Source organism: Cottoperca gobio, chromosome 17 (assembly GCF_900634415.1).
Source record: "Cottoperca gobio chromosome 17, fCotGob3.1, whole genome shotgun sequence".
NCBI lineage: Eukaryota > Metazoa > Chordata > Actinopteri > Perciformes > Bovichtidae > Cottoperca > Cottoperca gobio.
Genome location: NC_041371.1, coordinates 3,747,070 through 3,773,996, shown reverse-complemented (window position 1 = coordinate 3,773,996; position 26,927 = coordinate 3,747,070). Strand labels below are relative to the sequence as shown.

Below are 26,927 nucleotides of genomic sequence, written 5' to 3'. Positions count from 1 at the left end.
ACTTTTGGAAACCATCAGCGAGTGTAGTCGACGGGCCGACAGTTTAATTTCCTGCCTTCATCAGGTGTGTAACCGAAGCTGAGCTGCACTTTCAACATCTTTCCTGGGTTTCGTCAGCGCTGTTTGTTTCCCCCGCTGGTCTTATGCAGCAGGCAACTTAATGTGAGCTCAGAGATACTTGGAGTTAATCTCACCGACCTGGAGTGAGCTCGTGTGGAGGCTCATTAGTCACCTCGAACAGACCAATGGAGAAGGTGTCTGAGGCAGAGCAGCAGTGTGTCGTCTGTGCACAAACTTTAACATCCTCACGACTTGTTGCTTTTATAGCAGGAGCGGGTGGAACAATCTTTACCAATCACACACTCGGATTAATGATAACAGTCGTTGGTTGCAGCTCTAATGTGCGACTGAGCTGTTGAAACAACCTCATGCTGATGTGGAAAACAGAAAGACATGTAAAAATAATTTATCCAAAAATAGATTAGGTATGTATGTGGAGATATGTTCTTGTGACGTGACGTAAAATGTTCTTTCATTGTTCAGTTTGAGAAACAGTTGAAGCCCCTGCAGCCTCTTCCTCTGCCACACGGTCCACGTGAAGACAAGTGCAGTGTCTTCATTTAACCCTCGTCTGTCCACAAAGCAACGAAGCACTTACAGCAGAAAACAAGTCAAGGATTTGCTGCTATTATGTGTGTGTGTGTGTGTGTGTGTGTATGTATATATACCCTTCACAGTGTAGCAGGTGTGCCTGGGCTTCAGCCCCATTACAAGTCTCATAAATACCACCTGACACCGCTACAGCAGGCAGGCTTCGATATAAAAGTCTCCTCCAGTGGCGTGAGCATGCAGCCTTTCAGCACAATTATATTATAGCACACTTCAGGGGAGGAAAGCTACACCCCTGCCCAGTTCCTCTTAACAGACGGAGCTGGTCAGAGCACACATGCTTTCTCTCAAGCTGTGTCTTATGACTTCAAATTCAAGTTGTTTTTCTTTCATTTCTGTATTTAAAGCACTTGTGACAAACCTGTTTTCTTAAAAGCACGTCATGAATTTATTTGACCTGCATCGACCGTATTTGGCTGTTTTTTTAGTTTAGTACTTTTGGATCCTCCAAAGCTATGATGCATCATGTCCAACATGTTAATTTGAGACTTTAACCATGGCCAAAACACACACACACACACACACTTTCAGAAACATTAAATGTGCATCAAATTTAATGGTGGTCAGTGGAAAAAACCCATCATGAAGACCAAGGTGTTCGGGAGTTTAATCCCACGCCATCCTTTAAAAGTACATGCAAATTGGCCACATTTGAGGCTGGATGGCGTGAGAGTCCTAAGTATTTGTCTGGCATTCACGTTGTACAGCTACACCTGTGCAATGTTTCTCTGTTTAGCCTCTTTGCAGTCTCGCCTGGATGACATTTCAGTCGACCGGCGATCTGAGCGTGCTTGACATTTTGCTAAACTGCGTTCGGAAAGGCTCCTGCCTGTCCCTGTGTTTTCCTTCCCCTCCTCCCTGCATTGTGTGACTGGGTAAACATACACACACACACACACACACGTGTATATCCTCTCAGACTGCCTATACATCTGGGGAGTTTGCTTTGTATGCCTGCAGGTTTTGGATTATTCCTTTGTCTTTACGACGCACAGAGCAGCCTTGAGTTTATTTTTGATCTTTTCCCTAAACACACCTGTAAAGAAAAAGTAGGTTAGCATCTCATTATGCACTCAAAACAGGTCAGGTCTTTTCTCAATCTTTACATGGACGTGTTCTGCTGCTTATTCTGTCTTGTGCCCAGACATTAGGAGGCACCAATCAGGACTGTGTGATCTGTGTGCATGTACGTTGTTAGACCAAAGATAATCTAAGACTCTTGTTCCCACATTGTGCTGTGAAGACCAAAACTTCTGAGTTCATACAAACCCGCTGCTGTCGTGTATCGAGGTGGAGTTGTTTGAAAATATCACGCCTGTAGCTGTGCCTCCTTCAATCCTCCCAGAGGTTCGGTTTGAACTTTTAATCCTCCGGCTGAAGACATATGGAGAACCTTGCTCTGGTTCTGTGCCACTCAGACATGAAGCTGTGTGGTACCCGGTCACAGACTCGTCTCCCAGCTTGACGCTGCCCTCGCTGACAGACTTACAAAGCGAGCTAGCTCGCCGTCAGACATCCAGACGGCAGCGGCATGGTCTTCATTTAGTGAGAGCCCAACCGGCATGCCAGCCGAGGCTACGTGCCAGAGAGCTGCCCGCAGAGCTCTCCACGGCTACTGCCAACTCCTGACATACAGTAGATAGGCGTTTTTTTTGTTGCACTGGCACTGCCAACAATACAGTGGTCTGATGAAGTAATATGATGTAAGATGATGGGACGGTGTGAAGTAGCCTGCTGGATCTGGAGATAATTGTTATTGGGGAAAGGAGGCGGAGGCGGAGGCTCTGTTCTGCTCGCCATCTGTGTTCTGATTATGATATTAGGCTGCTGACTCCGACCCATTCATAAAGGCTGCGAAGACGTTCAGACTCAAAGTGCATACGGTGCGATTGTGACGCTATTTTATTGGAGTATTTGGAATTCAACGTTCAGAAGTAGAGTAATATTGTCGATGAAGTAAACGTTGCGTGTTTTGTATATTACTTAATGTGGATTACTAGAGTAGACAGCGAGTTAGCTGATACACCTGGACGTCCACACACACCTTGTCAGAGTTGTTCCATCAGGAGGCGAAGCAGGAGAGACACATTAACAAATCTGACTGCAAAATGTGGAAATGTCGGTGAAGTTTTTGTCTATCAAAACACACGTCCGATGATATTACTCCAGCAGCCACCAAGCTCACAAGATCAAGTGTGGGTTTATATGATCGCAGGGGTCAGCTGTTCGCCCTGAATCACGTTTGATTGAGAGAAAACAAAAACATAAAGCTTACACACTCTAAGAGATCAGAAGAGTTAATGCAGGATCACAGATCTGTATTTGTGTTTCCCGTCATGACGTTTGTATCTCATGTGTCATTCATAAATCACTTTATCTTCAAAGTAAACATTTTGACTGATGTTACATCACAGCTGACCTCCCTTCGCTCGGACCGCTGAGGTCGGCTGTGTTATCCAAGAGCATGTTTGACATGACGGCAAAAGCCTGCGTGTGCTGCAGCATGTTCCCCCTGAAGCTCAGAGCAGATCCACATCAGGCTTGTCTTGCTTAGTGTTAAGCTAAGTGCTTAGTTTAGCGTAGCCTAGCCAAGTGAAGCATAACACAGATACTGAAACTGCTCACGGCAATACACACTTCCCCCACATGCTGGCTTGTGTTGCACAGACACGGCTAAACACACAGATGTCATGTTTTGCACATCACAATGCTCAGCTTTTACTGATGCTAAGCAGCTCTTTGTAACCAGTGGAAGTCTGCAGTTCTCCGACCTATTTCCCAAGGAGTTTTCTGCCGGAGAGAGTGAACGTGTGTGATATGACTACTGAGCAGGTGAGGAGGAAAGTGTAGGGGAGCAACAGCAGTGCAGCGGTACCTGCTGGGGCATAAATAAGTCACAGACATGATTATTGATACGATGGAGGTGTTTCTTCCTGTTGAATGTCACTCTGACCAATGCAAAGGAGAGGAGACATTCATTCTGCAGGCAGGACATGAAAGCGGGTTTTCGGGCTAAAAGGAGAAAAGACAGGAACAACTGCTAACACCAGTTAAAGTAAAACTCACTGTTGTATAAATGTTCTGCTACCTCATGGTAAAACTTGTATTTGTGAGGAATGCACAGGAATCATTTCTATAAATCTATCGTCACCTCAGGCCTCTCAGGCTCCAGCAGTCTTCTAGTCTCCACCGGGAAAGAACAGACGGCAAATACGTTGACTGTACTTTATCGACGGGGGTGTGTGATTAGCTGAATGCTTCCACATTACCCGATGGCCTTTAGGAACTCCTCTTGTTTGGCACCGGCGAAAGAGAAAGGAAGGCCTAATGGATATTAGATTAGTCCTTGTCGAAATTGAAAATACATCACGAGCTGCAACCAAAGCATGTCTGGGAAATCAGGGTGTGGATTAAAACACGCGATGTGCTGGAGGTAACGGAGGCCTCTACTCTGCACTTTAGCTGTCATTTGAACAGCTCTGAAGCTCCAGCTCTCCCATTATGTTTTATGATAATCATCATTATTATAAATGGGTTGTAAGGCTGCAGCAGGCAGGGTGAAGCTCAGAGAACCACAACGAGTGATTGTGTGATTAAAGACTTAACAGGTGAACCTGAATGACATTTCCAGTGCTGATAACCCCAACAGTCTTGAAAGGAAAGGTCAGTGGAGACAATATTAACACGCAGATCAGAAGCCAAGCAGCAGTGGTTTCTCTGAACACTTTCCTTTCACTTGCAGTCTCCTTGTGGTTTTCCAGGCAGCTCTGCTTTGCTGGTCTGATCCAGAAGATTCACTCTCAGCACCCACTGATGAAGTGAGGCTTGATTGAGAGGATATTAACCTTATTGCACCTCCCAGAGATCAACCCAACCCCCACTTGCAGGGTGGAGTGACAGGAAAGATGGAAGACAGAGAAACGGGGGTTGTGGAAAAGGTCACTGAACCCACAACGCACGGGGAGTAGATGGCACATGCCCCAGTCCACCGAGGAGCCTGAAAAGAACCTCCCTGTCACTCTGTTTTGTGATATTGTCCAATCTAATACTTGATGGACGTCCCTTAGAAAGTCTACCTCTTGCACACGGAGGTCAGAGGTCAGGATCAGCCCCTGTGGAACAGCATGGGCGGTTTGGGTAGAGCAGTACATCAAACTAGGGCTGCATTATGATTTACATGCCACTTATTTCCTCAACTAATCAATTAACTATTTGCTTTATATTAGAGCTGCAACAAATAAGCGATTTGCCGATCCAAGGGAAACGTATTTGGATAATCGATTGATCTTTCCCAAGCTCCAGCTTCTCATTCGTGAGGATCTGCTGCTTTTCTTACTCTTATGTGAGAGGACATTAAATATCTTTGGATTATTTAAACTTCTTCACTGTCGATGGACAACAAAAGCAGTTTGATGACTTTACTTTTATACCATTTTGGGACAATTTCGCTTGCAAATTTGTCCAATCGATCTGAAAGATCCCGTCGCAGATTGATCGTCTGCCGGCCGAATATTCAATTAATTGTCAAATCATTTCAGCTCGACTGAAAATGATTGTGCTGCTCTTTCTTTGTTGCTTCCAATGATCAACAGTGTGTGACAGTACAGACAATTAGCTCTTCTGTCATGTTGCAGCAGCATCATTATCAGGATTACAATCACTTGAATGACTAAGTATAATAAGAGGCAAAGGGAGAGGTGTATTCACAGATGACACGCTGCCTGCAGACCTGCTTGGTACAAAGATAACAGACCCAGGGGACACTGAATGACACGCGCTAGACAGTAGAAAATAAATGTAATTTAAAATAAAGCATGGGTGGAGGACTCCAATGCCTGCTGTTTGTCATTGAGCAGGTCCGCCTCTCCCCGGAGGTTCTGCTCAAACTCTATGAAAGTGCTGCAAAAGTATCACTTTTCACCATCATTCACCATCTAATTACACGGTTGTTCTGGTTCAGCTTTCATTTTCTCGTCTCTTTTCTGAGGCATTGTGTCAGATTGCTAAACCTTCCTTAAATTAAATCCAAGGAAAGTTTACTCGGCACACGAGCTTGACAGCTACAGCTTCACAGTCGTACACCTGGACACATTCAGAGCTGGAAACAGCCCGGTGGAGTCACCGTCTCCGGCTCTTTCCACTCACTGAGAACTCGAGAGAAGTTTGAAGATTAGTCCGCGCTTGAAGAAGGCAGGAAGACGTTTAGTTTTATTTTATAAAAAGGCATGAAAGTGCCGTCAAACATAGTGAAATATCAAATTGTGTCACCTGGTGCGGAGCTCTGCACAAACAAACAAATACGAAAGGCCGATCGTCATCCAACTACCTGCTGACAGCCCAGTCATCCACCTGACAGACTTGGAGATCACAAGAAGATTTACCAACCTGTGTGTGGGAATGTGACTCACACACCCACCGCGCTGTGAAACTACTGGGTCAAATACTAATGCTGAGCATCCCAAACACATGACCTACATTTGCTCCCAACCAAAAGCTGTCACTCCAGCAGAATGACATCCTAAGGTGCCTGCAAATAACAAACCCCCCCAGAACCTCGCGTGCTTTATAAAAGTGTCATCCTGCTGCGTGTCTGCTGCGTGTTTGTTTTGTCGATCACACGGCGCGCGGAGCAGCGTCTGTGAACGGCGGGGGGAAGTGTCGCGTAGGCGCATTTCACAGGAATCTGAGGCTGGATAATAAGCTGGTTACAGGACTTCCTGTTCCAGATGTGCACCAGGTCTGACAGACGCCACAGACTCTGGAGCTGTGTGTGTTTTCATGGTGACGCTTCTGAGCATTTAGTTAACGTTCATACCCTGATTGATTTGGGTTAGGGTTGAAAGGGAAGAATAAATCTGTATTCATGAATCAACACAAAGTAGAAAACAAGCTGGGTTACAATGTGAAGTCAGCTTGTTTGGAAAGTGGAACAAACTTGGATTGTTCTCTGTGGTGCAGACGAGGCCTTTACTGTCCTTTAAATGTCTGGGTTGATCAAAACGTGTATTTAAAGGCCATTAGGAAAATACAAACTGAGCTGAAATGATTAGTTTGATTCGTTCCTTTATCATTTCAAAGCAAAAATAAAAAAAGATTTATTGTTTGCCAGTATTCATTATGTTTTTATTTTAAGATTTAGATTACACGTCACATTTTATTCACTTTGTTACACTTTCTATTTAGCATTTAAATTAAAAGGTACAACCAAACTGTTGGAGATTCTTTCTATAAAAAAATGAAAATGTGCAAACAAAATAAAACCGCCATGTTGTTTTTATTGTTCTGTAATCAGAGAAGAACCCTGATCACATGGTTTGGTATTGAATTAAAGGCCAGTGTTGCCAAATAGTGATATCAGTCAATCTCTATCAGAAACATGAAGACAACTGGACGCCACAGGACTGTACAAGTACATATATAATATATAATATAATATATATAATATATTATATAATATATAATATAATATATATATATTATATAATATATAATAATATATATATATTATATAATATATTATATAATATATATATTATATAATATATTATATATATTGTATTATATAATATATTATATATATATATATATATATATATATATATATATATATATATATTATAACTAAATATAAATATATAATTTGTATATATACAAAATTATATATATATGTATATATATAATAATTATATCATATATTTGTATATATAAATATACAAATGTAAAGATATAATTGCACCTTTGCTTGGTTGGCTCAGTGGGTGGTAGTTTGTTCTGCATATGCCTGCCAGGTTCTTCTTTCAGATGTTTGTTTTGGCACCATGTGAGAAAAAGCAATGCTCCCTGTTTAATATTTTAAATTGTAATTTAATGTTGCTTAAACAGAGTGTCATTCAAAGTCTGAGACAGCGTGTGGGAGTTTTTCAACACACTTTGGCAGAAGACTCGGCTGCTCGGGCCGCAATACAAAATCTCATGTAATGCTTCTGTGTAAATTGAGTCTGATGCCACCGGGGAAGATTCCTCCGCTGCTGAATAAACTGATTTAAATTCTAATGGATGGCTTCAGCAGACGCTCCAACTCTGCGCATTGTTGCATTTCAACCACAAGATAGCTGCTTTCTTCTCTCCTCTAGTGTGTCATGTGGTTAAAGGCCATGTGCTCAGAGTTACCCCCCCCCCAGTGACCTCTCCTCCTCCTCCTCCTCATGAGGTGGCCTCTCCATGCTCCAGTCTCTGCTCGTTCCCAGTCAACGGGCACCAGTGGACGGGTAGCGACCTTTCCGACCTCCCTAGCGCTGATTGGCGCAGCATGGCTCTGAGCTTGGCTGCACTCTCTCCTCTGCCTCTCGTCTTACACTGAAATATTGCACTTGATTTTTAAGTCACGTAGTTATAGTCGTTGATTACCACTTGTCAAACACTCATTATCTTTCCTACCAGGAAGATATGCTTTTGGTTTGTCAACAAGATGACGGGAAAAAACTTCTGCTACAAATGTAATGAAACTTAGTGGAAGGGTTTCGCATGAAGACCACATTACACAGATCTGAACCCCAGGGCAGGTGGAGCACACGCACATGTTCACTTAAGGAAACCCTTGCGGAGCTCTCTGAGTGCCCTTGTAGTTATTATAAGGTTCCAATGTATTCAAAACTACTACGTGGCTTTTGATATAAAGCATTCTTCAGCCACTTGATTACTGACTGAGGCACAAACAGCAGGTTTGCAACTGAAGTATGACACTTGAATCAGGCCATCACATTTATAGTCCTCTGCTGGAGACAAAACCTTTGGAGAGTGCAAAGTATTTGGAAAGAATTGACCTCATTACCTAAAGAGACGGTCTTGTGAGAACAGAGAACAGCCGGTCGGCCCTCGTTCATCACATGATATTGATCTGATGATACTGGTATTGGCATAACATATGCAAGGAAAGCTATTACTGGAACTAACAGCAGATCCGGGTTAAAATTGCTGATTCACTACAGAACAGTTAAAGCTAACGTAGGATAAAGAAATCCCCCCTGCGTTGACAATGATTGGTTCAGCAGCGCGGTTATTGCAACAGCCCTAAGAACAGGGATTGTTTTCTGCACCGTCAGAATGGTCCTGAATGGTCCTGCACGGAGCAGCGTGGTCCTGCATGGTCCTGCACGGAGCAGCGTGGTCCTGCATGGTCCTGCACGGAGCAGCGTGGTCCTGAATGGTCCTGCATGTTCCTGAATGGTCCTGCATGGTCCTGCATGGTCCCGAATGGTCCTGCATGTTCCTGAATGGTCCTGAATGGTCCTGCATGGTCCTGAATGGTCCTGAATGGTCCTGCATGGTCCTGAATGGTCCTGCATGGTCCTGAATGGTCCTGAATGGTCCTGCACGGAGCAGCGTGGTCCAAGGCGGACAGGACTCTGTATTCCCTGATCTTCTGCTCCGAGTTCCAGGTCTCATCTTCTCTGAAGCAGAATCAGCGTTCGCTCCTAAACAGTGTTTTCAGCGAACGCGTTAAAGGGGATCTCCGGTCTGGAGACGAGTTTCACCGCAGGACAACTGGATTCTGGGTATAACTGCGTCTGTGTGTACGTCTTTAAACGTGTCTGCTTGGTGACCGTGCTCGTGATGAATACTGTTCAGAGATACAGTCCTCTGGGTGAGTCAGGCTTTCCAGTGAAGTAATGCTGAGAGCGCTAGAGCGGTTTGGAGACTCACAGCTCTCCAGGGAACAGAACGAGAGCATTTGGATTATGGACTGACACCATTTAAAGTTTTAGCATCACTTGTAACTCTCCAGTACCTTGATCCCACATACATGTCATAGCCTCCGAGCGAAGTGTATTAGTACACACGATGACGTGCCAGAACAACAGCTGTCCCTCCAAAATAGCTCAAGCAAAGGTGTACAGTGTGCAGAAATGATGCTACCAACGGCAATGAGACATTCATAATGAACAAGCTATGTGTTCTGTTCTGGCTTTGAACAGATAACGTCAACGTTAGACTGTGGGGGGGTAAACCTCAGCCCACAGGCTGCAGCCTGTATTACTGTCGTAATATCAAGAAGCATGGACATGAGTGTGGAGCAGCTTTCTGAAGGGAACCTGTTTACCAGGAGCTGTGCTGCAGTCTATTTGTGCCCGTAATGAAATCAAAGAGTCACATGCAGGTGATGTACGGATAATATATAGCCTGTCACGAGCCTAAGCACTGTGGAAGAGTAATGCACGTACACACACACACACACACACACACACACACACACACACACACACACACACACACACACACACACAGGCATTTAGCAAGCCAACAAGATTTAATGACTAAATCTAGAATCTCGTGTCTGCCAAAGTGGAGGCCAACATAAAAATGGAATTACAAAAAGAAAGAGAGAAGAAAGGAAAGTGCTAGTATGGCAGTTTCTTTTGGCACACACACACACACACACACACACACACACACACACACACACACATATACTGTCTCTCTGAGTAACAGCTGGGCTTCTCTTAGGTAAATTGAATCAGTCGCTCCCCGGTCCGTCGGGCTCTTGTGTGGCCCCTGGCATGGAAACTCAAGCCATCAGATTGATTTTCGCTCCATCACAGTTGCCGACCCCCCCCCCTTTGCTCAGCCTGGTGTTTCAGGGACGGTCTGACTAGTCTACTGCATCCAGCAGAGCTGAAAGCCTGGGAGGTCGCTAACTGGCTGCCTCTCCCTGATTCATCTCCGTCACCAGTAGTGCATGTACTCAGTCAGTCTGTCAGTCTCTCTGTCAGTGGTTTACTGTACATGTGACGTCTTCTGGGAGAACAGCTTATGTAACGTCCCTCGTCTTTTATCCTCACGGGTCTGCCTCAGGGACGACATTAAAGAGATATTTCACCAAAATCCAGCCTCCTGTTCCCCGGGCTGTTTGTCAAACCGCAGGGAAGCGAGTCAGACAGGCGGGCAGACTACATCACCGTGATTACCCTGCTAACCTCTTACTCACGAGTGTCTGATGTTACACCGTCACATGTATGTCCTAAATAGTATTTTGAAGAAGTCCTGAGACTTAAATAAAGTATCGGAGGTGGGAGGGGCCTCCACTGACCTCATGTCTCTAGCATCACAGCTGCCCTTTTGCTTTGATGGTGTGTGTTCTTGCTGTGTGTATCTGGCTGAATGTAGACGATGTCTCATTATGTCGAGAGCTGAAACGTGGCCTGAAGAATCAATTAAGCAAAAATGACCCCCGAAAAAATGTGGATTCAGCTTCTGAAATTTGAATATTTGCAAATTTTCTTCGTCTTCTGCGATAGAAAACTTCACATCTTTAGTCTTTTGGACGGTTTCTCGGACATCACACGACGTGAACATGTCACGTTAAGCTGTGGGAGCTATTTACTTTTGTGCTAACTATGTTTCATTTCTCACATTTTGGACGCTGGAGGTCTCTCTGTGTCTGACTGGACGGGTTCCTTTCTCACTTCTGATTCACGTCTAGGAAACGAGCAGCACCAGTGGAAACCCCCTGCTGCCAGTCCAGTTCTTTTAAATACAAGGGAGGAGAAACAGAAGTACTCACTTCAAAACAATGAGTACCTAGCAGCCCCCAGCCTGTCAATGTGTGTGTGAGTGTGTGTGAGTGTGTGTGAGTGTGTGTGTGAGTGTGAGGTGTGTGAGTGTGTGTGAGTGTGTGTGTGAGTGTGAGGTGTGTGAGGAACGAGGCAGGCAGGCATTCAATCTCATAACCTGCACTGTCATACTCACTCATAAGCTCCCTCCCACTCACATATACATGCACACACACACACACACACACACACACACACACACACACACACACACACACACACACACACACACCACACACACTCTCATCCTCATGCATGCACTCTGGCAGGGCGTTTCCCATCTTACTCCACCACAGTGGCTGCAGAGGAGAGCATATACTGTAGCTTAAATTTAATTTCATACTACAACACATGCATTAATCTGCCGCATCAGGACACACACATACCGGACGCACACATGCACACACACACACACACACACACACACACACACACTCTAATCGTCTCTGCCAAAAGGCCATCCATACCACTTCTACACCTGGATTAAAGGGGTTTAAACACTAATCTATGACGGATGATTTATCGTGTGCAGCTCCTGTTTGTACTGAATCTCTGGGTTTTACCTTCTGTGTGTCAATTAAGCATCAGATCAGAGACACGGTGTTAATGACACGCCTCAGACAACATCCTGTATTGCCGTATATTGTTATTTCCTTTGGATTACTTTACCAATTATTCTTTTTAATTAATAATTAATACATTTTTAGTCACAAGAGAGAGAAAAAGAGGCGTTTACAGTTCCCCAGACCCCATGGTGACACCGTGACCCTCATCTAGAGCCCTCAAATGTTACAATATAAAGACATTTTTTACCTCAAATGTTGAAATTTGTCTCTGAAGTGGAAGAAAAAGTGACTAAAAGTTCATGAAATCTGTGGAGATGTGTGCATACGTGTGTATCAGGGAAAGAACAAGTTGGATCGGAGCATAACGTTTGGATTCAAAGAGAAAAGGAGCACGTTGTTCTTGTAAGTGTTGTCCATAAAGTTTTTGTTGCTGTCTGCAGTAACATGCAGCTGAAATGACCCCACACATGCAAAGCTGTGTATATAACACTAACGCTTGCAGGGAAGGCTGATGATTCATCAACCAGAGTAGATCTGAGAGGAGCACCGGGTTCAGAGGGGAGACAGGAGGAGGGAAGGTAAACAGGAAGTGACCACTCACCACTTTAACCTCCCACTTCCCTATATGTCACGTCCTGTATGCAGACTTATTGTACGAGTGTTCAGGTTACATTTGTCACAAAGAGAGTGAGAAGCAGAGGTGTGTGTGTGTGTGTGTCGGCGCAGAGAGAGCCCTGACGTGTTTTATTAGACTAGCCTCTGATATGTTGATATGTAGGTCAAAGCTGTGTTTATACTGTATGTGTCTATATGTGTGTGTGTGGGAGTGAAATCCTGACTGCACCGTGTCAGCGTGTGACCCAGTTGTTGTCGGAGAGAGTTAAATCCTGCTGATCCTACACTTGTCACACACACAAACAGTAGATGTGTGTGTGTGTGTGTGTGTGTGTGTGTGTGTGTGTGTTTTGTCAGGCAGGTAACAATATTCAGTGTGGCAGGTAAATGTCAAAGATGCATCGAGTCTGCAGATCACTTTTTACTCACTTCCAGGCTCAGTGGGACAAAATACAACGACATGTTTCTGCATATTCATATTGCGTTATAGGCTCGACCTTTATTTACTTATTTTTGCACTAAAGTTCCTAAAATGAGAAAACACTCGAACACATTATTTAATTATGTAGACCAGAAAACCTGCTGCATCGTGATGTGTAGTGTTCGCTCGTGTATCGTGATCGAAGGTTTTGTTTTCACTGTGAACTCACAAAAGCACTTTCTTTTGTCTCAGAGCACACAGACCCATGGGGTCAGGGGTCAAAGGTCAGAGGGCTGGTTGCATGCAGAGAAAGGCCTCGGAACTGGCAGCCACAGTAACATAAAGAATTTATACATATATATATATATATATATATATATATATATATATATATATATATATATGATTCTGAGACTTTTTGTCTACGTTCAGATCACAGATTGTGGAAAGAGAAATTGTTTGTGGGTCAAACGCCTTAAAACAGGACACGGATTAGTAGTGCAGTATCTTATTCTCTTTACTAAACACAGATCTTATCTAGCCTGTAGTATTAGCACGCTCAAACAGAAACAATCAGATTAATAAGACGCTCTCTTCACATCTGCGGGGGATTCTTGAGCGCTGCTGATGCACATCTGAGAAGCACCTCTGCTCTGGAAATGTGTCGTACGTAGAACGTTTACTGCTTTCACTTTGACTCGCTCTTCTGTTCTATAGAAACTGAAAAACTCCGGCGCACACAAACAAATTGTTCTTGGTTTTGACCCGTTTCCCAGTACTTCCCTTACTTAACATTTATACTTGAGTATTGAACTTCACCTGGCACCCGGCCATCTTCCTTTGCACTGCACGCCCGCAGGAGTCGGCAGATTTGTGGACGTTTGCCGACTATAATGAGAGAGTGAAGCAGCTCTATCTGTGTTTTAAATATCTAAATGTACTAGTTACTCTTGAAGCTTATTGTGATGTTACACTTCCTCATTTAAATATCAGCAGTATTTCAACCTGAGGCTGTGTTCACACTAAAGCCGCATCACTGTTGGTTTTCATTATGTTCTCCTTTGTGGCTCATCTGAGAAGCTTTTTTACTAAAAGGACAAGAGGAAGGGAAGGAAATGATTTAGGGTTTGTGGGCCCAGCTTTCTCTAAATAAAGAACTCACGTGCTGCTGTTTAGAAGTTAAATTCTCCTCTTTTCACGGAGAAGTCTTCAGACCTGACACCAGGATGTAACGTGTGCGCAATGAGCTTTTTAATTAGAGTTACCTCTTCAACTTTCAAACCCCAAACTCCCCTCCACCTAATGAGACAGGGGGATATTTATATATAAAATCTAATCCATCTTATCCATACCTCCTCATCCATCAGTGTTTACATGACTCGCTGATGAACTCCGCCTGGTTACACAGAAGATGATGTAGCGCAGAGGTGAAGTCAAATCACTGCTTTTTCCAGGCAGCTATAACAGGACTGAGAGCCGAGCTGAGAATGTTATGTAACACCCCGGTGTACTGCCACCCCCCGTCGAGCATGACTCACTACACACACACACACACACACACATGTTCACGTTTGAATTTCATATCTTGATTTTTAGAAGTATATATTCACTAACTACATTTGTTTTTAATGCTTCCATAGAAACACACGTTAACACTTTAATTAACCCCTTAATGTTAGAAATCAATGTTCCTAGACTGCCTCATCTGAGTTATGTTCTTAAAATTAGATTTATTTTATGTCTCTTGTATTTAGTATATAGACATTTATTTTAGTCTTGTCAAATTTAATTTAGTTCATTAATTACATTTATTTATTGTATTTGTTTTATTTATTTCATTGTATTTATTTTTATTTTATTTATTTATTTATTGTATTTGTTGTATTTGTTGTATTTATTTATTTTATTTATTTTATTATTTGTATTTGCTTATTTTTAAATAAATGTCCAATCTCAAAATATAATCTTATATCAACTGTTTTATATCTGTGAATACACATTATTTCATATAAATGACAATGACTCAACACATTACACTGTATGTATAATCTCCTCGGCATGTGAAACACATTAAGCTGCACTCTTCAAACACTCGTACAGTCGTCAGCAGCACTTGCAGTAAACTGGAGCTTTGGGGAAATGAGCTCAGCCGTTGTACAACCTGTCGGTCACCTCGTAACGTCTGGGAAGTTTGAAAATGACATAAGAGTCACTTTAGGCCTGAATTCTGCTCTTAAGAGCAGCTTGTACGAAACTCTGCCCGAATACATTTCCATAAGTAGAATCTGCCTCTGCATGTGTCGCTCTGCTTCCTGCGTGTTTAATTGAGACATGACATTTTGATTATGTGGTTAAGTTAAGACTTCTTGCTTTTCAAAACGTTACATGATTTTTAAAGTCCCACAGACGGCAGAATCGTGTGCGGTCGACTGATAACATCGACGGCTGGTTAGTCCGGCAGTAAGCGAGTCCTGCCGTATGATACATTACAGCCAGGAGAAGTGTTCTCAGGTGACAATGTTGATAACGTTTGTTGCTAACGCTGCTAAAGTACAGACCTTCATCTTTTCATCCATTTATTTATACACACATGTTTTAATTACTCAAGTCAAGTTACTATATTAAAATCCGTCGCTCACCCTTGTCGCTCCTCGCAGAGCGCTAAAAGGTCTAGCTTGTTAAAAACGAGATCCGTGATCTCGGTGGGACTAACCCAGATTCCTGATGCTTCTGTGACACGGAGACTTGAAGTGGGCGGAGCAGGTAGTCTCTAAAAGGAACACTTCTGGTAACCTGCCAAGGCTGGTGACGGTAAATAATAGATGAAATGCCGAGAACATATTTCTGTTTCTCTGCTGATCTCATGTGAGAGGATAGTGTGTAAAACATTCCTTCAACACAAAGATGAAAGGACATGAAGAGCAATTCAATCTTCTGTCACACCTGCTTCACTGCAGTTCACATGTTGTATGTCGCTTGGAAGAGACCAGATGTTGACGCCTTTGGAACTTTGTATTCTATGAATAAAAGAAAACTGATTCCCGATAATTACCTGCTTCTCACGGTCAATACCGATAAGAGAACACATACCTGTAGGTTTGTACAACGAGGGTTAGAAATGCTAAGGTGTAGCAAAGAGGGATGATTTCATATTCCACAACTCTGACCCACAGTTCTGACTGACAGACAGACAGACAGACAGACAGACAGACAGACAGACAGACAGACAGACAGACAGAGAGAGAGAGAGACACACAGAGAGAGAGAGACAGAGAGGGGAGAGAGAGAGACAGAGAGGGAGAGAGAGAGAGACAGAGAGAGAGAGAGACAGAGAGACAGAGAGAGAGACAGAGAGACCGAGAGAGAGAGAGAGACAGAGAGGGAGAGAGAGAGAGACAGAGAGAGAGAGAGAGAGACACAGAGAGAGAGAGAGACAGACAGACAGACAGAGAGAGAGACACAGAGAGAGAGAGACAGACAGACAGAAGGAGAGAGAGAGAGAGAGACAGAGAGAGAGAGAGAGAGAGAGAGAGAGAACACAGAGAGAGAGAAGAGAGACAGAAGAGAGAGAGACGAACAAGAGAGAGAGAGAGACAGAGAGAGAGAGAGAGAGAGAGAAAGAAGAGAGAGAGAGAACACAGAGAGAGAGACGAGAGAGAGAGACAGAGAAGACAGAGAGAGAGGAGACAAAGAGAGAGAGAGAGAAAGACAGACAGAGAGAGCAACAGACAGAGAGAGAGAGAGAGAGAGGGAGAGAGAGAGGGAAGAGAGGAAGAGAAGAGAGAGAGAGAGAGAGAGAGCGAGAATAGAGTATGAGAGGAGAAAGAGAAGAGAAGATAGATAGAGAGAGAGAGATAGAGAGAGAGAAGAACAGAGAGAGATATAGAGATATCCTCTCTAGAATGACTATGAGAGATGAGACATAGATATATAGACGATTTTTCTATAGCTCTATAGAGATCGCTAATTGATTTCATCTCATCTACCTTATGCTAGCTATGTCACCCTATCTCTATCTCTCTTCTTTTCTACCTGTTTTCGAGAGCGAACCTTATTTCTATTGATCCACCTGGCCAAGCACAGTGAGAGTCCTGATTACTCTGTGGACACACACACAATTCCTAAAACACGTCAGGCTTCAGTGACTTACCAGAGTGAATTATAAAGATTACTGTACATTATTAACATCAAACATGCACACATGAGAGGCTCATCTCGTCTCCATCTCTCCCCTCTCTCTCTCTCTCTCTCTCTCTCTCTCTCTCTCTCTCTCACTGTAACAAACACACACATATGAACATAAACGTGGCAGATGCTCTGGGGGGGGGGAGTCCTCAACCTCTGGCTTACATTGCTGGCTGCAACAAGAGGGGCTTTCCTGTGTGTGTGTGTGTGTGTGTGTGTGTGTGTGTGTGTGTGTGTGTGTGTGTGTGTGTGTGTGGAGATGGTGCATTTATAGCTCTGCAGTGTTTGTGCTTATCCAGAGGTTGTTGGCTGTATTGAGTTAAGATGGAAACAAGGTGCGGTGTGCCAGAGAAGTGCGTGACCACACCCCTCCTCTCCCGTGCAGATGACGCAGCCTCTTACCTCATGATGTTGACTTTTAACAGACACCAGGAATATGACTCAGACGCATAGTTAACAGCTTCCAGTCCTGCAAGCCGGTGTGTGTGTGTGTTTTAAACCTAGAAGGCAGACGAAGGCGGTGACATGTTGAACACATACAGATTGCAGAGAAGATTATTTGTCTCTGCTGGTGTTTGTGGTGCGTTTTACATCCAATCAGTTTGATCGCTTTACAGCACAAACAGACAGAGAGTTCAAATCTGCTGCAAACATCACCTCAAACGTGTGTAGAGGAAGCAAAATGACTTATGGGAAATGTTGTCTTCATTATAGAAACTTAAGTAGGGCTGCAACTAAAGACCATTTCATTATTGAGTCATCTGATGAACGCTTTAAATCGGTTAAAATGTCCGCCTCTTTCGACCTCGTTATCTAGATATCGGCCAATTCATTCTTTATCAGTCAACTAATTGATTAATATATTAATTATTGCATCTCTAAACATTTCCACTGGCTGTTGAGACTACGTCATGATGTTTTCACGGTGAAGGTGTCACATTTAAATGTTGATATTATTGTTGAATTGATTGTTACGTGTATAATGAAAAGTTATTGCTGTAATGATTTTAGGACAAATTTACAAATTAAATGTGTCACTGTCTCTTTAAGAGGGCCGTCTCTGCAGCTGCTCGCCATGTTAAAGTCTGGTCACATCTAGTAGCAGACAGACAGCTTTGGTGATGTTCACTCTTGTGTTTGGTGTGCCACACACACACACACACACACACACACACACACAGTGGTGTAATTGTCTGTTAGGGGCTTGGCAGAGGTCCTGTGCTGCACAGCTGCACCGGGTCAACACAAACACACACACACACACACACACACACACACACTTAACACTAGCTGTGGTCTTGTCATGCGGTGTGATGTTTTGCTCACACGTGTTTCTTTGGTCGGCACTTTGCAATAATGCATCATAAATAAAGGAGTTGACTCGGTTTCATTCATGTGCAGTACAAAGAGTGTTTGCTCAGCTGAAGGATGTAATCACCAAGTGTTCAGCGACTGATTAACGGTGACGAGTTATTCACTTTTTATTAGTTATCTTGTACTGTTAGCTTCGCCCTCCTCGTCCCACTGCACAGCAGCCGACCTTTGACCCAGCAGATAGCAGGCCATGTGGTCCAGTCAGCGGTGTGTTGTGGTGTGTCACACACATCATTTCCCCCTCCAGGGTCAGGTGCACGGAGGTCTGGCTCACGGAGACACTGACGGCCTCTATGTTCTGCCTGTTTGTAGGCATTTAAAGGTAAACAAAGAAACTATGTGAAGGAAGTTCAGGAGGTACATCTGTATACAGCACAGAGAAGATGGAGCATTGAGCGTTGTTTGGTTTGTTTTGTGTTTATTGAGGTGACTTTTCTTGTTTATCACCGCCGCTGCTTCCTTGTTACGGTCTTATTGCAAATATTTTGACATTACATCTGTTTCTTTGTGATTAAATGAAGGTCAGATCAAATAAAGTCGGACGAGGCAGACAGGATATTATGAATTCCATCCTCTGACTTGTTGCTCTCACTCTCTCTGCAACGCTTCTCTTGTTTTAATTGAGGACAAATATTCACCCTGCAACGCGCACCTACAATAAAAGCAGCGCTTTTGTATTTGGTGGCGTACGCTTCTCGTCTCAATGTAAACAAAGTGTTTGAATTCATGACTTTATGTCTGGAAATGTGTTTGAACGAGGTGAGAACGGAAGTCAGCTGCTAACACAAATACTGAACACACACCTGGTCATAATCTTTCTTCTTTATCAAAGGAAGCTGAACTAGATCTGTTTTTATGACTCCTTTGTCTCTTCAGTTGTTTGCGTACATAAAGTTATGTATTATATTAAATGCAGGAGATTAGTGCATTGATTAATGAACATGTTTCCACACACACATCATGTTTTATGACTTGAAGTGGCAGAAATCCAATTTGTAATCAGAATAAATATGAGTTTGAAGTATGAGTATGAGATTCTTAATCAAAGCGATGGATGGCAGGAAGGGAGGAATGCTCTCGTCTAGACTTCCCTCTTCCTCTCTCAGCTGGCCTCCTCTTTGCAGACCTCCAGATGGAGGATTAACAGTTCATTTCACTCATTGTCATGATGATGTGGTTAAAACACACAAACAACACAGTTGTAGTAGGACGCTCCGCTACAGGAGACGGCCGGTAACAGGAGCTTGGAGAAATAACTGAACATCGCAGGTTTTAAATACAAAGTGATCTGACGAGGGGAGGAAGTGCAGGTGGGCGGAGGAGGGAAAGGAACACTGGAGGTAAAACACAGCTCCTCACAGACTGACAGTTGTGTTGTTTACATCACATGTGTTGGGAGCACTGCTCAGCACTGCCCCCTGTCTGGTGTTATGATACCTGCACTCGAGAGAGAGCAGACAGAGCACATGATGATCATTAACTTTAGGCTCATCTGTAGTCAGCATGCTCTACAGCTCCAGATCATCTGATCTAATGTTACTGTTCACATTTCTCCACAGACTGAGCGCTATTTTACTTTTGTTTTCCACAGTTTGTGCTTAGTTTTTGCATTTTGCTTTGTCACTCTCTTTTAGAAAGTAGGAGTGACGTACGTACCTGACACCAGACATGTATTAAGGCAGATAGAACATGTTTACACAATCTAAACTACAGATAAGACACTTGATGCTGGAATTTCTACAGTTTTGCTTCGTGTAGTTTAAATAAACATTATGATTTACTCATTTACAAGCGTGTGTCTGTTGCTCAGATTCTATAAAACAGCTAAGCAAGTATTGTCTGACTAAAGGGACTCATTGTAATATTGTAGATGCAACAGAGACTTCTTTCTCCTTACCATGCAGAAGTCTGGACTAATAGAGAAAACTATTACAAAATCCAAGCAAGAGCAACTTGACTGCCTGATGAACAGAGAGTCTGAGGATGTGATGCCCTCTCAAGCGGTCTGATCAGCTGCTGCTCCCTGCAGCCACCGTTCAGAATAACTCAACAGGCTGAACTCTATTATTGGAAATGCCGCGAGCCTGTCCGGTTCATAACGTGAGCTTTTGTCTGAATGAAGACGAAACAGATTGTTTGATTCGTACGCCGCCTGCAGTGGAGCAGCGTGTGTGAGTTATTAACTACTCCACTGATCTGCACACTGCACTCAGGTAGTCCTTCCCTCAGCTGATGGTAGTGTGTGAGAAGGCTGAGCCGCAGGACATAAGAAGCAGTTACATTACATTTCTCTGTTTTCTGCCATTTTGTTTTAGAAGAATATTTCAGGGGAATAATCTGAACTAATAATGAAAATGCAGACGCAGCTGACGGTGATCGTCTCAGAGCTCTGAGCTAACGTCAAGCCTCAACCTTTAACATGCAACCAGCACACATCATGTTTCTCTCCATCATCTGGCTCCTGCACACACACATGTTATGCTCCTCTCTTTCTGCTCCAGCCTCTCACATCGATCTCACCCCTCCCGACACACACACACACACACACACACACACACACACACACACACACACACACACACACACACACACACTCGTCTGTCTGGAGCAGTGACAGCATTGTCTCCGGAAAGCACTGCATCTCTCCTGGAGGAGTGTGTGTGTGTGTGTGTGTGTGTGTGTGTGTGTTGGTGTAGAAAGTGTGTGCACAGAGTATGTCTGAGACGTAGGTGCTGTACTATAGGTGTGTGTGTGTGTGTGTGTGTGTGTGTGTGTGTGTGTGTGTGTGTCATCTGGTCTGCAGTATGTGCATGCTGCAAGGGTGTATGAACAGTTAACGGCACTCCCTGAAATAGCTTCCCCATTTTATGCAGAGGTGCAGAACTCCACTTAGGCACACACACACACACACACACACACACACACACACACACACACACACACACACACATAGAGCTTATTTTGTGGTTTGGGACCTGTGTGTGTGTGTGTGTGTGTGTGTGTGTGTGTGTGTGTGTGTGTGTGTGTGTGTGTGCACCTGTCACCGTTGAACAAACAACCCAAGCTTTCCTCCTCATTAGGCGTCTTCAGCACCTCCGCTAAGACGTACAGCTACCCTGCGGAGAGGCATACACACACTTGCACACACTCACATACTTATATACTTATTTGTGCACACACAGGTATAAGTGCTCACATGCTGACAGTGAAAAACAATTAGATACCTGCAGCACAGTGCTCATCATCACTTCTCCGTATACCTTCACGCCTCCTTCATCTACAACTTTTGTACTAAACACACACACACACACACACACACATTCAGACCAGTCTAGTTGGTTCATTTTTCACCCGAGCTGCCATTTAGGAGCTGCACCCCACAGACAAACCCATCGACTGCACAGTGCACAATAGATTTGCTCTCTGAGGCTGATACCAGGGATTTATTTACCCTGTTGGCGGCAGTTTGTCCTTTTCTTTAATGTCTTCTGCACATGAAGAGAAACTTTTCCCTCCTGAAAGAGAGAGAACACCTGTCTTGCTCTGTGATTTCAGAGTGCAGTTTCCTTCCTCACTTTCGGTGCTTATTTTTACTTTGAATATCAACAGACATAAGATCTGACTGTGTCTGTGTCTCAGTCTAACGGATGCAGCACATCGCAGGTACGGTGCATCTGATCTGCGCCGCACTACGGTTGAGCTCATAACCCACATTTCATAACCCACCTTTTTCCTAATTGGTCAGCAGGGTTATGTATTGTAGCACAGGTGCGGCTCTGGTCTTGATGCAATTACCATAAAGGTCACTGCATCTTTATGGCTGCCATAATTGACACATTTCTACAGTACAAGGCTCGCGTGGGCAGTGCTGTATTCATCCATAACTGCATTTTAGAGAGCGTTAGATCACACAATGCCACCTTTATTATCTGTTCACGCTGAAGCACACACAAACATAACTTGTTTCTGCGCTGTAGAGCCATGTAGCTCATTGTGTGTTGTTGTAGCATTAGTAAGTAGAGCATCGCGTGTTTTGGTTTAGTCGTAAGACTTCCAGAGGGGTTGTCTATGCTTGAAGGAGAGACACTTAGGGGGGCAATCATTCAGACTGCAGTCCTTCCACTAGAGGCACATTACTGTGCTTCCCCCCCTCGCAGCTCACATGCTGATCACACTGATGTCATGTTTGGCACTCAGTAGTAATAGCAGCTAATTGCCTATTTTCTGCATCCTTGATGTAAATCAGACACTGATTACAGCAGCAGGGGGATGTTCAGCGCTGGGAATCAGAATGAGCTCTACATGTAAAATGTTAGAATCTAAGTGGTGCAAGTTACATCATCTTCCATCTCTTGTGTCTCTTCTCGGCAGTGACAGAATTCAACAATGGCTTGGAGGCCAGTTCGGACTCTGACGACGAGGACAAGCTACACATTGTGGAGGAGGACAGCCTGCTGGAGACTGAGGTGCCCAGCGCTGACGGGACCAAACCGCAGGACGGCCACGACTATGCCACAACAGTATTACCCCACAACGGCTCTTTGAATGGAGGTGAGACAGAAACATGACACACCATGGAAGTTGGTAGTACACAGATCCTCCCAGCCGGTCTGCAGAGTGGACCGTGTTACACAGTTACAGCCAGTGATGTGCACAAAGGTGTCCATAAGGTTGGCATGTGTTATAACCTCCATCACTGTAAGTGAAGCTTAAAAAGCTCCATAAATAATGTGAGTCAGCCTGTGTATGCTAGTGCTCTCATCTTTATATGGTCATGCGGAGGCTCTTCTGTTTCAGTGAATACTTTAAAACAGGTGGTGAGATTATCCACGCAATGGCTGTCAAGTGGAACCAAATGAGAACAGAAGGTTATGTTCACTGTGGTGCTTGTGTCTTAACGTGAAGCAGTACTGCATCAGCTGAAGTGCATCTACAGTGCAAGTCTTTGCCTCTTACTTTAGTAATAAAAGTAACTTTAACCTTAATTGAATAATGTGACGGCGAGATGCCTGCAGGATAAACGCACGAGGCGTGTTCAGCTGATATCAAGATCGTTGAACTTCTTTGCTGCTGCTGTCTGAGTTCCTGTACGATGCAACCTTTTACACCCATGACAGAAAACAATCAAGCAGATTTAAAAGCAGAGCAGAGATTTGTACTGATATCTGGGTCAGCTGTCTGTGTGAACGCTTGCTTTCCTTCAGTATGGCAGCAGCATAAGAGGCACAGTGCTTCACACAGCACGCATTACAATGCAAATACAAGAGATGCTCGGGTGAGATTACTGCGCCAGATGAGAAGGGATGACAGGTGATCCAGTCAGAGCTTTAAAGCAGAGAAGTGAAGCTTATAGTAATGTATAGACAAGTCAAATGATCAGTATTGATGTTTTCATAACGCTATGTTTAGTGTTTCCTGTATTGTACAACCTGCAAGAGGTTTTTGTTGTTGTATCTTCTCTTAACCTGTGGAAACACCCTGTCAGGTGAAAGTTGTGAGAGAAGCGTTACTGATCGTTCTGTGAGACGCGTCCACAAACACTCCAATTCAGAGGGAGGCTGTGGCTCAGGAGGTGGAGTGGTCGTCCAGCGGTTGGAGGGTCAGTGGTTCGATCCCCAGTCCTGCAGTCAGCAGGTCAAAGTGTCCTTGTGATGCAGAATACACTGCCTCCAGGAGTCACGGAAACATCTGATTTGCCTAGAAAATGCATATTGTAAAGTCTGACACAGCTTACGACCAGGATTTGTGTCAGATCCATATTACAACGCTTTTCTTGGTGTATTATTTACCATTGATGATTTCCCCGTCCGTGTACATCCGCCCGCTCTCTTTGATCAGATTAGTTCAATCCTCGTCTCAGCCTGCTCGCTCACACAGCTAGATGTTGTGCGCTCATCTCCCCTCTGACTGTCTGTACAACACTGCAGCGTTAAGGCTAATCTTCTCTCCACACACACACACACACACACACACACACACTCACACAGGCATCCTTTGAATAGATTATCCCTCTGTCCGTCCTTCTCTGATAAAACAACATCATTACTTGTCATCTCCGTCCTCAGACTGGAGTCTCCGTTCAAACTGAATGACTCAGTCAGCGCCCGCTGTACTGTCAGGGCGCCAAGTCTGCAGAAATATTACATCACACAAATATAAGGCCTTAAAATGAGTATCAGGAGATGACACATACTCAGTAATGTTGTCTTGACTTTACCTCCTTTTCTTAAATGCATCTTATAACTCTGTTGCAACATCTTTTAATCATTCATTCAAATGACTCAGCTGATTATATTCCAATGTTTTGTTTTGTGCTTTTACAACATGCAAGGAGACACTCGACCTCCTGACCCCGTCGTACAGCTCATCTAATCAGGAGACAAATGATGTTTTGCACATTAACAAGTATTTCTCTATTGATCAACGATTCATTCCACCTGATGTGATTCCACCTGTGCAGCAGAGACGGGAATGAGCTCCCTCACTGCTGGGACGGTGCTGGGACTGTTTGCACTGCATGTCCACACAACACGTTTAGTCATGAAGGATCACGTCTGCTTTATTTAACTCATCTTATCGATCAGTTTCCTGCTTTCCTTCCTCTTATTCTACTCATTTGTAGTTTCACAAGTTCCACCAGCTGCAGACAGAAATAGTTTTTTGGGCGGTTCTGAGTCTTTGTTTAGTTGTTGTTTTTAAATTCACTTGCAGACATCTTTAGAAAGCTCCTTAAAACTCTTCAGCTCAAACCTCCATACGACCGTTTGCAGGATCAGCACTTACCCACACGAGCACACGTTCAATAACACGACACACCTTCGCACCAAGCAACAGAACTACCAGAACATTTAATAAGCAGAGGCAGAACCAACAGGCTGATTGGCTTCTCAATGCTTTTTTAATCCTCGACAGCTCAGCCTACGCAAGCATCTGCCTTCATCTCAACAGCAGTCAGTTACAGCCAAGCAGGAAACACTAAAACCATGGAGACGGCGAGAATGTGACACCGAGAGATATTGCTCTCAAGGCTTGTTTCATTGTTTCTGAATAAAGCCTTACATGGTGTGAGCGGTGCTCATGAGTGCTGCTCGCTCTCGCTCTCCTTTCTCCTCTGTGTACTTGCTGTTTTCTCTGCAGTCACTGGCCTCTTTTCATCTCTTTGTATTCTTCCAGCTTGCCGTCTTTGCCTTTGTTTCCCTATTTTCTTCTTCTTCTGCTCAGAATCCAAACACAGATATTGTATGAAAGCTTCTCCTCGGTGTTTGAAGTGATCGGTGGGGCTCCGGCTTTGGGTATTATTAGCCCTTAATTATGCACAGAGGGTTTGCTGAGCTTGTTGTTGTTCTTTAAACTTGACATTAGCGTCGCCTATTTGACTTTTTTGGACAAACTAACTTCTGTAACTTCTTCTCCACCGTCTCTTTGCTCCGGCAGGTTTACAGCGTGCTGACATTACTGTAGTGTGTACACAAAAGCATTTCTTTAAAGCAACATAAGAAACATTATTAGATAACACTATTTAAGGAATCCTTTAAGTCAGGTTCAGCCTCAAATATGAATTATGAGCAGGCTCCATATTTGTTTTCCTTTTTTAACAACTATTGTAATAATTGTTTGTTAAATAATAATACATTATGTAAACAGATGATGATATCTGGTGATGAGTGAGTGATTCAGTAGATGTTTATTAAAATACGAGCAGATTGAAGCAAAAGACGTTTTTTAATTTCACATTATTTTATTATTGTGCGTATTCTTCTCATCGTCCGTTCACCAGCTGTTCCTCCCTCTACATTCATCTCTGTAGGACTAAGATGTCTTTAGATCAGATTCGTCATTTCTTGAATCCTGAATGACTTATTTCTTCTGAACTTTATGAGCACATCTCTGGTAAACGCATAGATTTAAAGGGGCACTCCCGAGTTTATTGCTTGCAGCACTTTTGGTGCAGAATTGTGCAGCATGAGGAGAATGTGCAGCGTGCAGCAGACAGCAGTTCTAAATACTGTCTCCAACCCTTGAGCCTCACCATCAGGTGCTTCTCATGGGGATAGTGTAGGATAGTAATCTATGTAGTCCGGAGGGTTAAAGGCACTTCAGTAATTGAGTGGACCGTAATGTTGTTGACTCGAGTCATCACCTGTTGTTTTACAGCTGCAGTAGAAAGCAGCCTGCTGACTCCTTTAGAAAAACATTAACAAACCAGGAAGGAGAAACGTCTGCAGTGTGTGTGTGTGTGTGTGTGTGTGTGTGTGTGTGTGTGCAGCTCCGACGGTGGGAAGTCATGGAAAAGTCCTGAAATCGTGCAGCGCTGTCGGGCCTCGTTGGGAACCTCGTTGGATTGTGTGACTTTCACTCCTTTCTTCCCTCCCCGTGTGAGGCGAGAGGAGAACGCAGGTAGAGCAGCTGGTGTTGAATTGGTCCTCTGGTGAGAGATTAGTGTCCGCGACTCCCCCTGCAGTCTGGGCCGCACTGCAGCTCCAATCC

The 26,927-nt window shown here is 43.8% G+C and overlaps 1 protein-coding gene across 2 annotated transcripts in view; it reads left to right on the top strand.

Annotated features, from left to right (window-relative positions):
- Positions 1 to 26,927, top strand: part of LOC115023035 (zinc finger E-box-binding homeobox 1-like) — a 51,087-nt gene that overhangs the window by 11,609 nt on the left and 12,551 nt on the right. For both annotated transcript variants that reach the window (XM_029454175.1, XM_029454176.1), the window contains one exon: positions 22,812 to 22,991. In XM_029454175.1, the coding sequence (XP_029310035.1) occupies positions 22,812 to 22,991 (180 nt within the window). The remainder of the gene's footprint in view (positions 1 to 22,811; positions 22,992 to 26,927) is intronic.